The sequence below is a fragment of the Thermobia domestica genome, chromosome 10 (genome assembly GCF_964235325.1).
Source record: "Thermobia domestica chromosome 10, izTheDome1.hap1.1, whole genome shotgun sequence".
NCBI lineage: Eukaryota > Metazoa > Arthropoda > Insecta > Zygentoma > Lepismatidae > Thermobia > Thermobia domestica.
In genome coordinates, this window is record NC_137463.1 from 246159436 (window position 1) to 246171530 (window position 12095).

At 36.8% G+C, this 12095-nt stretch overlaps 1 protein-coding gene across 4 annotated transcripts in view; it reads left to right on the top strand.

The window, feature by feature from the left end:
* Positions 1 to 12095, top strand: part of Tsp26A (Tetraspanin 26A) — a 212443-nt gene that overhangs the window by 119891 nt on the left and 80457 nt on the right. For all 4 annotated transcript variants that reach the window (XM_081729453.1, XM_081729455.1, XM_081729454.1 and 1 more), the window contains exon 2: positions 2448 to 2568. In XM_081729453.1, coding sequence (XP_081585579.1) covers positions 2448 to 2568 — 121 coding nt within the window. The remainder of the gene's footprint in view (positions 1 to 2447; positions 2569 to 12095) is intronic.

Consider the following 12095-nt stretch of genomic DNA (forward strand, 5'->3'; position numbering starts at 1 on the left):
AATGCTAAAATATATTTCGGACTCGGGTCGGGCCTTACAGTATAAATTCACGGGCCGGGCCGGTCCCGGCTAAAAATTCCAGCCCGTGCAGACCTGTAACGGAGTCACCAAATGCTTTATAGAATTTCCACACAGATGGTGCTAGTGTATTCTGTAGGCACAGATGGCACTAGTGTATATGTAACATTACAATACGAAAGACAGTCCTTATTAGCAAGCCATGTACTGCTAATTGTTAAGCTCCATGCACTATGATCTTCAGCTAATCTCTCCCTTTTGACGTAAGAATATCCTTTTGAATACCATCTATTAATTGCAGCGTCTTACGCCTCTCTCTCTCTTTTTCCTTCCATCGTATCCTCTAGTACGTACCTCGTGATACAGCTTTTTCTCACCAATGTCTCAGCCAGTTTCCATTCCTCTTCCTAATTACACCCAACTTGCTCTTTTCTCTACCATTACTTCTAACATCTCATTTGTTACCCGTTCGACCCAGGTAATTCTCTTCATTCTTCTTCACATCACATTTCGAAAGTCTGTAATCTTCATAGCATTTGCGTAGCGCCTATGTTTGTGCCCTATAGAGTATAATAATCCGTACGAAATAATTTGTAAGTCTTCTTCTTAACTCTTTATTAAAGGGCCCTCAAAATGGATTTTCTCCCATCTAAATGTTTGTTTCACCGTTATATCCTTGCTTTTATTTCACTTTCACACTTCATGTCCTCACTTAATACTACCTAGGTATCGAAAGCTAATCACACTGTTGTATTTTCTCCCCTCCTACTTCTATATTTGACATTCATCACTTCATTCTGATCACCATGACCTTTGTCTTTCTAGTGTTGGGCTCAACGTTTGGGCTCTACATGACCTGACCCAAACAAATTTATTTGCTTGAGTTTCTACCTGGGAATCTCGACTGAAACGTAATAAACCCGAGGAATTTCTGAAGCGATTGATCACGAGTGATAGAAAGTGGATTACCTACGACAGCAATGTACGAGAGGAATTGTGGTCGAACGAGAAGCTTCGCAGTCTCTGGGAAAGCCAATTGAGGTTATGCTATGTGTTTGGTGGGATTAGAAGGAATCGCGCATTACAAGCTGCTGCCGCCGGGCAGAACGATAGACCTAACATGTACTATCGACAGTTAGCGCGAGTGTGCCTTACTACGCTGACAACACTAGAATGCATACATCTCAAGGACCGGTCAGGAATTGAGATAATGTGGCTGGAAGGTTTTAATGCATCCACTGTGTAGCTTGGACCTCGCATCATCAGACTGTCTTTTGTTTCTGTCTGTACAATACTTCCTAAATAGTATTAAATTAGCTTCACAAGAGCTTTTTGAAAACCAGTGTCACAATTTTTGACCAGAAACCACACAATTTTTTATAGCGTCAGAATTTTTGTGTTGCTGGAAAAGTGGCAAAACGTCATCGAAAAAAAAAAATTGTGCATATTTGATTTTATAATATTTTCAAACCACGACAAACGTATTCTTAATTTTAACCTCCAAAGGCTCAATATGTGTTAGACAACTCTATACCATATTAGCATGTATCTTTAATGTTCGCCGAAAATAACATTTGATGGGAAAACTAGGGATCAGGGTGCTCAGAGGTGGGTTTTAGGGCGCAGGTTTTTGTCAAGAGGATATTAGCAGGGTACACTTTTTTCCATTGAAACTGTATAATTAAACTGTAGAATGATAAATCTTGGGGTACAAAGGCACATTTGGGGAGCAGAATGGTAAATTTAGGTTCATTGGCACCGCTGCCAGTCTGATGTCAACAACTTTGATTTTTCAATTAAACCCTAATCTATATACAGTATATAAAAATGAAAGTGACAATGTTTGTGACTTGATACCGCTTGAACTATCCGACCGATCTCGACCAAATTTTCAACATAGATGAGTTTCGGACCTGAAATGGCTTTTATCATTTCACGGTGCAACTTAGGGGAGGGGAGAGATATTTAAAAATGATACACAATGACCGATATTAGTGTCGAATCTATATTTTCTGAGGTCGCTGAGATAAAGAGTGACATTTTCGTTTCCGTCTAAATCCAAATTCAGTCCCGCAACTTAAGGGGAAAATATATAAAAATGATCGAAGATGACTGATATTGGTGTCGAATCCATAGTTTCCGGGGTCGCTGAAACGAACAGTGACACTTCCGTTGCCGTTTAAATACAAATCAAATGATCAAAAAAACATATTCTCCCCATTCGAAGAACGGGTATTCTGCTGGTTTTAAATATACTTGCTTTTATGCGCATACATTGCATTTGCGCTTAATTCTCTTATAATGTTATATATTATGTGATAGGTATATTTATTTCTTGTTACATTGCATTATATTGTAGCGTAGAGTAAAATAACAGACGTTTGCATTGCAGTCTATATTTTAATCTTTTCTTTCTTTGTTTTTTTCAGTTACTCGGCCTCGGAATTCTAGCCATTGGAATATGGGCATGGACCGAAAAAGACACCTTCAACAATCTTAGTCGCCTTACAAATATTGCACTGGACCCAGCGTTTATACTAATCATTGTCGGTAAGTTCTCACCATTGTTGAAACTAGATATAATGGTTGATTTGTGAAAGGAATGAAATAGAAAAGCGAAAACTAAATGCAGTATTCTCACATAGTAATCAAAAACTATTTAACAGCGGACAAAAAAAAAAAAAAAAAAAAAAAAAAAAAGCAGTTATTCTATTCGTTTTAGTGAAATTTTTAGTGTTCACATTATAATGGGCGAAAACTAAACAAACAAGTTTCTTCTATTATTGCACTAGTGCATATTGTAAAAATGAAACCATTCATTCTTTCTAGATTTACTTTTTAAATAATAACTAGTTGAACTTGCGCTCTGTACACAGCGCATCATTCACATATTAGCATGAATCTCGTCATTCCTCACAACATCTGAACATGAATGTCCCTTTACAGACACAAGTGAAGGATGTCTTGATAAAAATCGTCAAGGAGTAGCATAAAGGGAAGATTTTTCGATTTTTTTTTCAGAGTCTTGTAGCGTTTGCAAGATTTGAGCTTACTTCCGGTTGGAGTTTTTAACGTATGTATGATCGGTGTTTTCTTTCTTCGTGTATGGAATAAGCAAATACATTACACACACAATTAATTATAATGTCAGTGGTATATTATGTTCATTAGACAAAACACTCCAAACAATAAAGATTCATCTTAGACTGGAGAAATAGTTATCCTTCGTTTTTCATTATCATTTGGCCATGAAGCAAACGCCGGAGAGATATACTAACCCGGTTTACAAATGTATGGTGTTGGAATGTATAACTCGTAGGATATGAAGCTTTACTTTTTAAAATTACAATACTTCCAGTGTGCCCCTAAAAATGTGATAAAGAAATAACGACCATGTTTTTAAGTATTCAGTAGAACGGAACAATCGACAGAAAATTTGCAATCGATCAGTGAAAACGGCATCTTTCTAATACTTGTGGTTTCCGAGATATCATTGCCAAAATAATCGGCCACAAACATATAAATGTTTACAAACATATAAACTTAGCATTTTAATAGGTAGATAACAAATTTGTAGCAATTCAAATATTTCATTAGAACGGATTCAAAATAAAAATGCATTTAAAGTTGTATATGAAAATGTTTATGTTGAAACAAATGGATGCATACAATAAGCTTATTTCTATTTTTTATTGCTTTAAAATGTTGTACCTCGGAGTGAGGTGCAACAAACACTTTTCGGGCTAGATGCGGGAGAATATTAAATCCAGCCTGATTGCATTATATTCTTTTGTACAGAGAATTGCAGTTATGTTCATTGTTGCATACTGCAGTGGATGTGAAAAGCAAAGCTGCAAATATGTCTATATGAGCTAAGAGTTGTAATTTTCGATTTTTATTACGTAACAACGAATTGCTTTATTTGGGGGGGGGGAGGTACTAAAGATAAATTTTTACTCACTGTAAATTTGAAGTTTACCACTTTTGTATATAGGATTTCTGTACAGCTGTAGTAAGTCGTTTCTTAGAGTCTCTTTGAAGACTGAATTCTTCGTTTTAAAGAAAAAAGCTACAGTATCCATTTAATGTTCCTTATCCTTGGCGTTGACTGTAATATAGAAAAATAAACTTGTATCGAATCAAATGGAATAAGTGTAGATTGTTTTAGGTGCAAGTATTAGTTCGTTATCGTTCTTACTTTGCAGTAGAGAAATTTCGAGCTGAAACTCCTGCGGCCAGCCACCATAACTTTCTTCGCAGTTTTTCCTCTGTTCTATCAGACAAATGGAACTTCTAATTCTTTTTGAAGCTTTGACACGCCATATGTATCATAGAACATTCAGTTATTAAAAGCAATAACTTTTCTAGCGCTGTATAATAACTGTTTTGCACTTGGTTATGCTCCACCTGTACATATTGTTTGCAAGCTCAAAGTTTAAATTAGATGTAAATTTAAACTGACCTTAGCCCTTAACTATATTTTAGGGAAAATGCACTATAAACAATCAGCGACAAAAGTTTTGATGAAATTAGTTTCGCAAGTAACTTCAGAATGGACGGACAATTTGAATACAGTTTTCAGTAAATTAAAAAGAATGTAATTTTCTGTAAGTTCTAGCCGTACTACCGTTATTCCTAAAATAAATTCTACCAAATAGAAAGCACTTTTGTCGCTGATTGTACAGTATATATATATGAGAGGAATAATGTTATTTGGTTACTGTTGGGAGCTCATGTGGTTCGGATTCCACGTTAATAAGTAGGTCCACGTCTCATGTAGCTTCGCTGCTGAAAGGGACGTTAAACTCAACATCAACTCCATTTCTATTATAGAGGTATGACGTAAATCACACTTATAAATGAAGTCTCAGTTTTACGTCTTTGGTTATCGTGCAAGCTTAGGCCTACCGCTCACTGGCAACATTTTGTCGGGCAACTATCTTGTTGCTCTGGCTAAATGCATTGAGTCTTATGGGAGTCCGCTCACTAAGGCGACGGCGACAGAAAAGTTGCCGAGGTGTCGCCAAGCAGGGCAACAGCTCGGCGACGGAACAGTTGCGCAACATTTAAAAATGCATTGAGTCTTATGGGAGTCCGCTCACTGAGGCGACGGCGACAGAAAAGTTGCCGAGGTACCTCCAAGTAGAAAGGTAAAAAATAAATATTTTCTACAAGTTTTTTGACGTATCAGTTCGTTCCGTGTATAGCGCGTGAAAAGAAGTGTTCGCAATGGAAACTAATACATTCTTTGATTAGTGACTAGCATGTCTTTAATTAGTGATAAAGACTATGAAAAATTAATTGAGGAAATAGAGAGAAACGCCCAGCGTTAAAGAAGAAATATATATAAAGAAGAAATAGTGGAAGGAAGTGTGTTTCGCTGATAAGAAACTAGAATGAGTTTTCCAGACAAGAAAAAACAACACAGGTAGGTATATTATTCGATAATGACATATTGCTGTCATACTACACACTACTACTTTCATTAATTTCCCACAACTAGGAAAAAAAATACAGATAAAATTATCATTCTCAGTTTTCTTTCCATTTCAAATATAAAAAAGAAAAAAGTGTACAGTATAAAAAATGGCCAATTTTAAAATGTGAAGGATACGCGGGAAGAACGAAGAAAGCCAATTTTTATTTTATTGCTATACGTGGAACATCTGAAAGTTATAGTACAGTGTTGTCCAATTGCCGTTTTTGTTAGTTTCGTTCTGTTAGTTATTTCCAGTCGTTTTATATTTTCGTTATTCTTGTTATCTTTTAAGTCGAATAATTGCTCCCTTTCGTATTAGTTTACGCAATGCTGTTATTTTTGTCACTCATTGACGCTCAGGTACGTCATTTAGGGGGGCAGGAGGGTGCAATTGCTCCCAAGAGTTTGGGGAATACATATACTTTAATCAATTGTCTACTAATATACTAGTACAAAACGTGAAAGTCTTATGTCCGTAGTGCTCTTGCCGCCCTCCAGCGAAGTCTAAAATGACGCCCCTGTTGACGCTACCTTCTACTTCTAAAGTTTGATAGCATTGGAGTAATTAAGATAATTTGCTGGGGAGCCATGAGCCCTTACTTCTAAAAATTGCAAGAACATTTTAGAAGATATTGTTATAATAATGTTATATATGTCGTCTGAGTCCATCCCCCGCCCTCATTGTTAATCTCTTCAAATTATTTAGTTCCGCATTGTTAGTTCCACTCATGGTTTGTTTGAAGTTATAGACCTTTAACACGCCCGAAAACCTGTGCATGCTAATTCCGAGTGTGAATTGACTTTTTAAAAAATGCAAATGGTAAAGGTGCCCACGATAGGGTGCATGTCTAATAGACCTTTGGTACTAATTTGAGGATGCTCAATCCACCCAATTTTGAGATTATTTTTCTCGAGACCCCATAGCTGGACATGTTAAGAAAATAGTTCTATTGGATTGAGCGTCTTGAAATTAGTAGAAAAGGACTTTGAAATTTGTCCAAGCAGGTCTTATTTCATTTATTTAAATTGATTTATTTAACGATTGGAATGGGCTGTAGTTTTTTTTTTTTTTTTTTTTTTTTTAATGCCCGAAACCAGCAGTTATGTGAACCTTCCGGTTGCCGATTATGTAAATTGTGATATCAAATGCTCGGCAACTTTTCTGTTGCCGTCGCCAGTGAGCGAGGGTATGGCAACAAAACTGTTTTGTCTCCGTGAAGTTGCTGACTGCAGGCGACAGCGACGAGATAGTTGCGCAACTGTTTTGTCGCCAGTGAGCGGTAGGCCTTAAGGAGACAAGGAGACAGATCATTAATGAATGTAATTGTGAAATTGGTTGAGTGAGAATGTGGAAGGAACAGGAAAACCCCGAGAAAATTCACGGTACAATGTTATTCACCACAAACTCACATGGTCTGGGATCAAACTAGGGACCTTGTTTTACCAGAGGTGAATCATGTCCTTAGAACGCATTTAAATATTTAAAAATTTTAAAACAAATGTAATTTATGATTTTGTATGAGAAGCATGTGCTCCCACTCCTTTCACCACGAACGCTGTCTTCAAGGCAAACAAGCTTCAATAGTTCATATAACTTCCTCCTCTTCTTTTTCTTCTGCTTTGTCTCTAAAATAGAAAGAGATAATAATAAATGCTCGCAGGTTTTTCTCGGTTTATCAGTAAATTAAGAACTGTACCTTTTTGATTCTGCTTCCATTCGTTGGTGAGTAAAACCAGTCAAAATGCATTTCGAGACTTGTATCCTCTAGTTAGCCTATACGTGTGTGCCTTTATCTTCTTTTGAACACGAGACGAGACTTCCGTCTATTTGCGCGGAAAAGGCACTGAATTCCTTTGATTTTAGGGATTTTTTCATGTACTACATACACTAGCATGTAGTATTTTCTTTCTTTTAATGAAGCTTAAACTCCTATCACGTACAGGGATTGGCGGGGGTAAATATTCCTGTATTTCCATAGTTTCCGTTAATGTTCAGTGGCGACTTTTGAGGGAAGTCACATCGGTAAAAGTTAAAACTTTATCTCTGTAAATAGAGAGGAGGAATGCTTAAATAATGTACTAATTCCTATATGCAAGAATCGATATATTATTACAGATTTCTTTCCCTTAGCCCACTTCTCTCCGTTTGTAGCAATGAAATTTTAATTTTTACCGTTGTACTCTACTCTATCCTACCTTACCACACCCTACCCTTCGCTCACATGCCTCTACTAGCTTCCAATTCAGTGGTAAAAAGTGAAAATTTAACATTTTATTATACTGCTGGAACCTTTCTGCAACACAATTGCCGTTTTGTGGTCTGGAAGTGACGTTGAAAAGTAACCTTTTGTTCATAACTTTATATAAATGACGGTGACTGTGACTTTGGAACCATCCAACCGATCTCGATCAAATTTTCAAAATAGATGATGTTCGGGCCTGAGGTTTTATCATTTCACTTTGACGGCGCAACTTAGGGAGGGGGAAGATATATAAAAATGATTGAAAATGACCAATATTAATGTCGAATCCACCGTTTGCGGGATCGCTGAGTCGAACAGTGACGCTTCCGATACAATTTAAATTCAAATTCAGCCCTTTGTGCCTAAAATAAATAGTATTCTCTCCGTGCGAAGAACGGGTATTCTGTTAGTATACTTTATAAAAGAACGTTCCAGTTAGGTCTACTCTGTGATAATGAGAGAGCAGTGGTTTTGCAATAAATAAATAAATTATAGTTTTATATACATGACTGCGGTACCGAGAAAGTTAGTACGCTGTAGCAAACTGTATGTGAAATTTATTTCTTTGTTGAAGTTAGCGTCCCTTTACAGCATCGAGACTGTATGATACATTGACTTACAGTTTAAAATGGAATCCGAACCATGTTTGATATGTTCACCTACCGGGAATCTAATATGAGACTCCATGCACCAAAGGCACGCGCGCGCTAGCCACTAGACCAGCTGAAAGGGCTGCTGTATCTGAAAGTTTACTAATTACGTAAATATAAACTGCTAACAATTATACAATAAAATGTTTGGATTTATTGAAGAAGTTTAAACTAAACAATCCTCTCATGAAACAAAATTTTCAGTGTTTTGGAAATGTAGTATTCCAAAAAGATTGGCAGAAGACCGTCTGGTAGATAAGTTTCTCATAATATTTTGGATCTATATTTTATAGAACTATTTCCCGCATTACAAGGGCTGGATAAAAAAAAAAAAAAAAAAATAATAATAATAATAATGGCAACATTTTTATACAAGGGGAAGTCAAAATATTCCCAGAATTTCGTTGTAATTATCTATTATCACAATATAGGTACACATTCACTTAATCGCTTTCAAAATAGGCTCCTTGAGAACACATAGTTGCTCCACCGCTCCTGCCATTGATGAAAATAATGGTGAAAGTGTTGTGTTTTGGTGTATTCTATAGTTGAGCCCTCGCGTTGGTTTGAATTTTATCTACGGTGGCAAAAAGGCTCGGAGAAATGAACATTCCTCTCCTCTACCAGCCTCCCTATTCACCGGATTTAGGACCAGCGGATTTCTTGCTCTTCTGCAAGATCAGAAAGGGCCTCAAAGGTAACGGTTTTGCCGCCGTTGAAGACATCCGAACGAACGCGACGGCTGAACTTCGGAACATACCAAAACAGGACTTTCAGCGTTGTTTCCAACAATGGCAGGAGCGATGGAACAAGTGTATGTGTTCTCAAGGAGCCTATTAGGAAGACGATTAAGTGAATGTGTTCTCAAGGAGCCTATTTTGAAAACGATTAAGTGAATGTGTATCTATATTGTGGTAAGAAATAGTTAAAGAAAATTCCGGGAACTTTTCCGTAATTCGTACACAGAAGAACACTGTTTACATTCCTTCAGTATAATCGCCTCCCATCCCTATTACCTTCTGCCACACGTGTGAAATACGTCGTACACCGTTAGCGCGTCAATGTTTGGCGATGTCCCGTGTGCAGTGCACCGCCATATGACAGGGTGAGAACTTCCCTTGTATCATAGTACTTCCTGTCAAGTGGTTCTGTCATTTTGGCGAAAAGGTCGTCACTGAATTTCTGAAAACGTTGTGCACTGCACCCACGTACTACTTCAACGTTGATCCACGCACGTTATTCGTCTTCTCGAAACATGTTGTTATGGCGCTTTACTTTCCTCCTGTGCTTTATGGCACCACTGCATTTGTCACAATCTTTACCACTCGCCACACTTCATCGCCTTACATTCCCTTATCAGCCACGGAAATCTTGTAATGCTGAAACACAGCCCTCTGACGTAAAAAGTGTTGCCACTACTTTTTATCAGACCTATATATTTTGAAGGGAAAATAAGGAGCAAGACTGCTTTGACTCGTTTAATATGCATCACTGTTATGAAGTGCATACATGCTGTCCAGTTGACCTTCAAATGAAATTATTAGAAAAACAAAGACTTGTTCTACTGGCAGCTGCACTTCTCTGTTAAGGTATTTTCTATTACGACCTGCATTTTCCTCCACACGCCTCAGTTGTCATTAGATTAAAATATCGCTTTTTCTTTTACGTGCAATCTAAGAATTAAGCGAAAGATCTAGTTCAATTCGGACGACTTAGCGACTTAGACAAGAATAGCGTACTCAGAAGAAAGTTTTGAGAGGATGTTTCAGGTATCGCGCTTAGCCACGAGGGAGCTCCGAATCTTGACGAAGCTTAGCATGGAGCTTAATTGTAGGTCGTATTTTTGCTTAATACGCGTGCGAAATAGTTTCCTTGGAGACCTTTGGCTTCAGAGTTATTCGCCGTTGAAGTTCAGGTTTGGAATTAGCCAAATTTTCGACAGAAAAAAATCGTTAATTACGATTTAGAAGACGAATTAAGGGAAAATACATGGATACCAAATTTTCGAGAAAAAGTCGTTAATTGCTGTTTATAACAAGAATTACAGGGAAATAAGTGAATGCAAATTTTCGAGAGAGAAATTTTCCTAAATGTATTGCGTGGAAAATGCGTGGGTACCAAATTTTCGAAAGAAAAAGTCGCTAATTGCTATTTATAACAAGAATGAGGGGAATTTATATGATCCCTAAGTTTCGCGAGAAAAAAGTCGTTAATTGCTATTTATAACAAAAATTAGGGGAAATGCATGATGCCAAATTTTCGAGAAAAAAGTCGCTTATTGCTATTTATAACAAGAATTAGGGGAAATTCGCGGAAGAAACTGTTTAAAATGTTAAGTGCATCGTGCACTTACAATAAATATGTGCTAAAATTAATGAGGGACGAATTATTTACGCAATCAGGAAACTTATTAATTGTTCCTTTCTTTTATTTGACTAGGAAATTTAAAAATGTTGCAAATTTTCTTGCACAGTTAAAAGACTCTTAATGATAAATTTAAGAGAGAATTGATCTTAGTTCCATGTGAAAGGAGTACCTATTATTGTTTGTGATTTATCGTACAACTGCGGTATTTCTGAAGACTGTTAATAGTCTCTCCACAGTAACTGGCACTAAAACCAATACATATTAATAATATTGTAGATCTGTATCAAATCTATCTTTCTATATATATAAAAGAGAACGTACAAATCCTTTGTTAGCTCATCACGCTAATACGGCTGAACCAATTTCTTTCATTTTTGGGGGGTTATTAAGATTTGGACCCTAGATGGTTTTTATCATATCACTTTAATTTTCAATTACCAGTGTCTTGAGATAATTGACCATTCAAGTGTCCATAACGTAGAAATCCTTTGTTAGCTCATCATAGCTAAATCTAACCGTATTTATATGCAACCCACATGACCGTGTCACTCGGCGGGTTAACATAAATGACAGGCGATATAATGTTAACATTTACTGCAATCTTCTATGGTTTTTATCATATCACTTGAAAGCGAAAAAGTAAAAATTATCTAAGTAACAAAGTTTATTGCGTTCCGGGGTGACCCCAGCGAAGCGGGGTGAACGCTGCTAGTATATAATGTAATTATGAATATTTTAGCATTCTAAATTGTCTGTTGCAATTTTCGCCTGATGCATGAATGGAATTAGACGCATCTCTACAGGGGAAATTGAGGACATAATTGACAAGTTTGTTTGCAAGCATTTCTGAGGTCAATAGTGTAATAAGCCCTGTTAAATTATCCACCTCTTTAACTTGGCCAGTTTTTTTACAAGTATTTCTGAGGTCAATAGTGTAGTAAGTCATTAAATTGGCCACCTCTTTAATTTTGCCAGTTTTTTGCAAGTGTTTCTGAAGTGAATAGTGTAATAAGACTTCTTAAATTGGCCACCTCTTTAACTTGGCCAATCTTCAAAGACTCACAGGTAGGAGCTAGAAGATTATAATGTCCGTCCGTTACTTGACACGATAACTCTTGTGAACGAAAGCGAATACATGAATTCTGCTTTTCGTGATAAATAGTTAGAGCGATTATCTCAGCTGTTTATTAAATGGAGTCAATCTGTTAACATTTCTAACAGGTAATGGTGACTTACGTCCATCCGTTACCCCACACGAAAACTCTTGAACGAAAGCAAATTGTTGAATTGTATTGACAATAGATGGGTATAGAGCGATTATTTGTGGCAAATTATTTA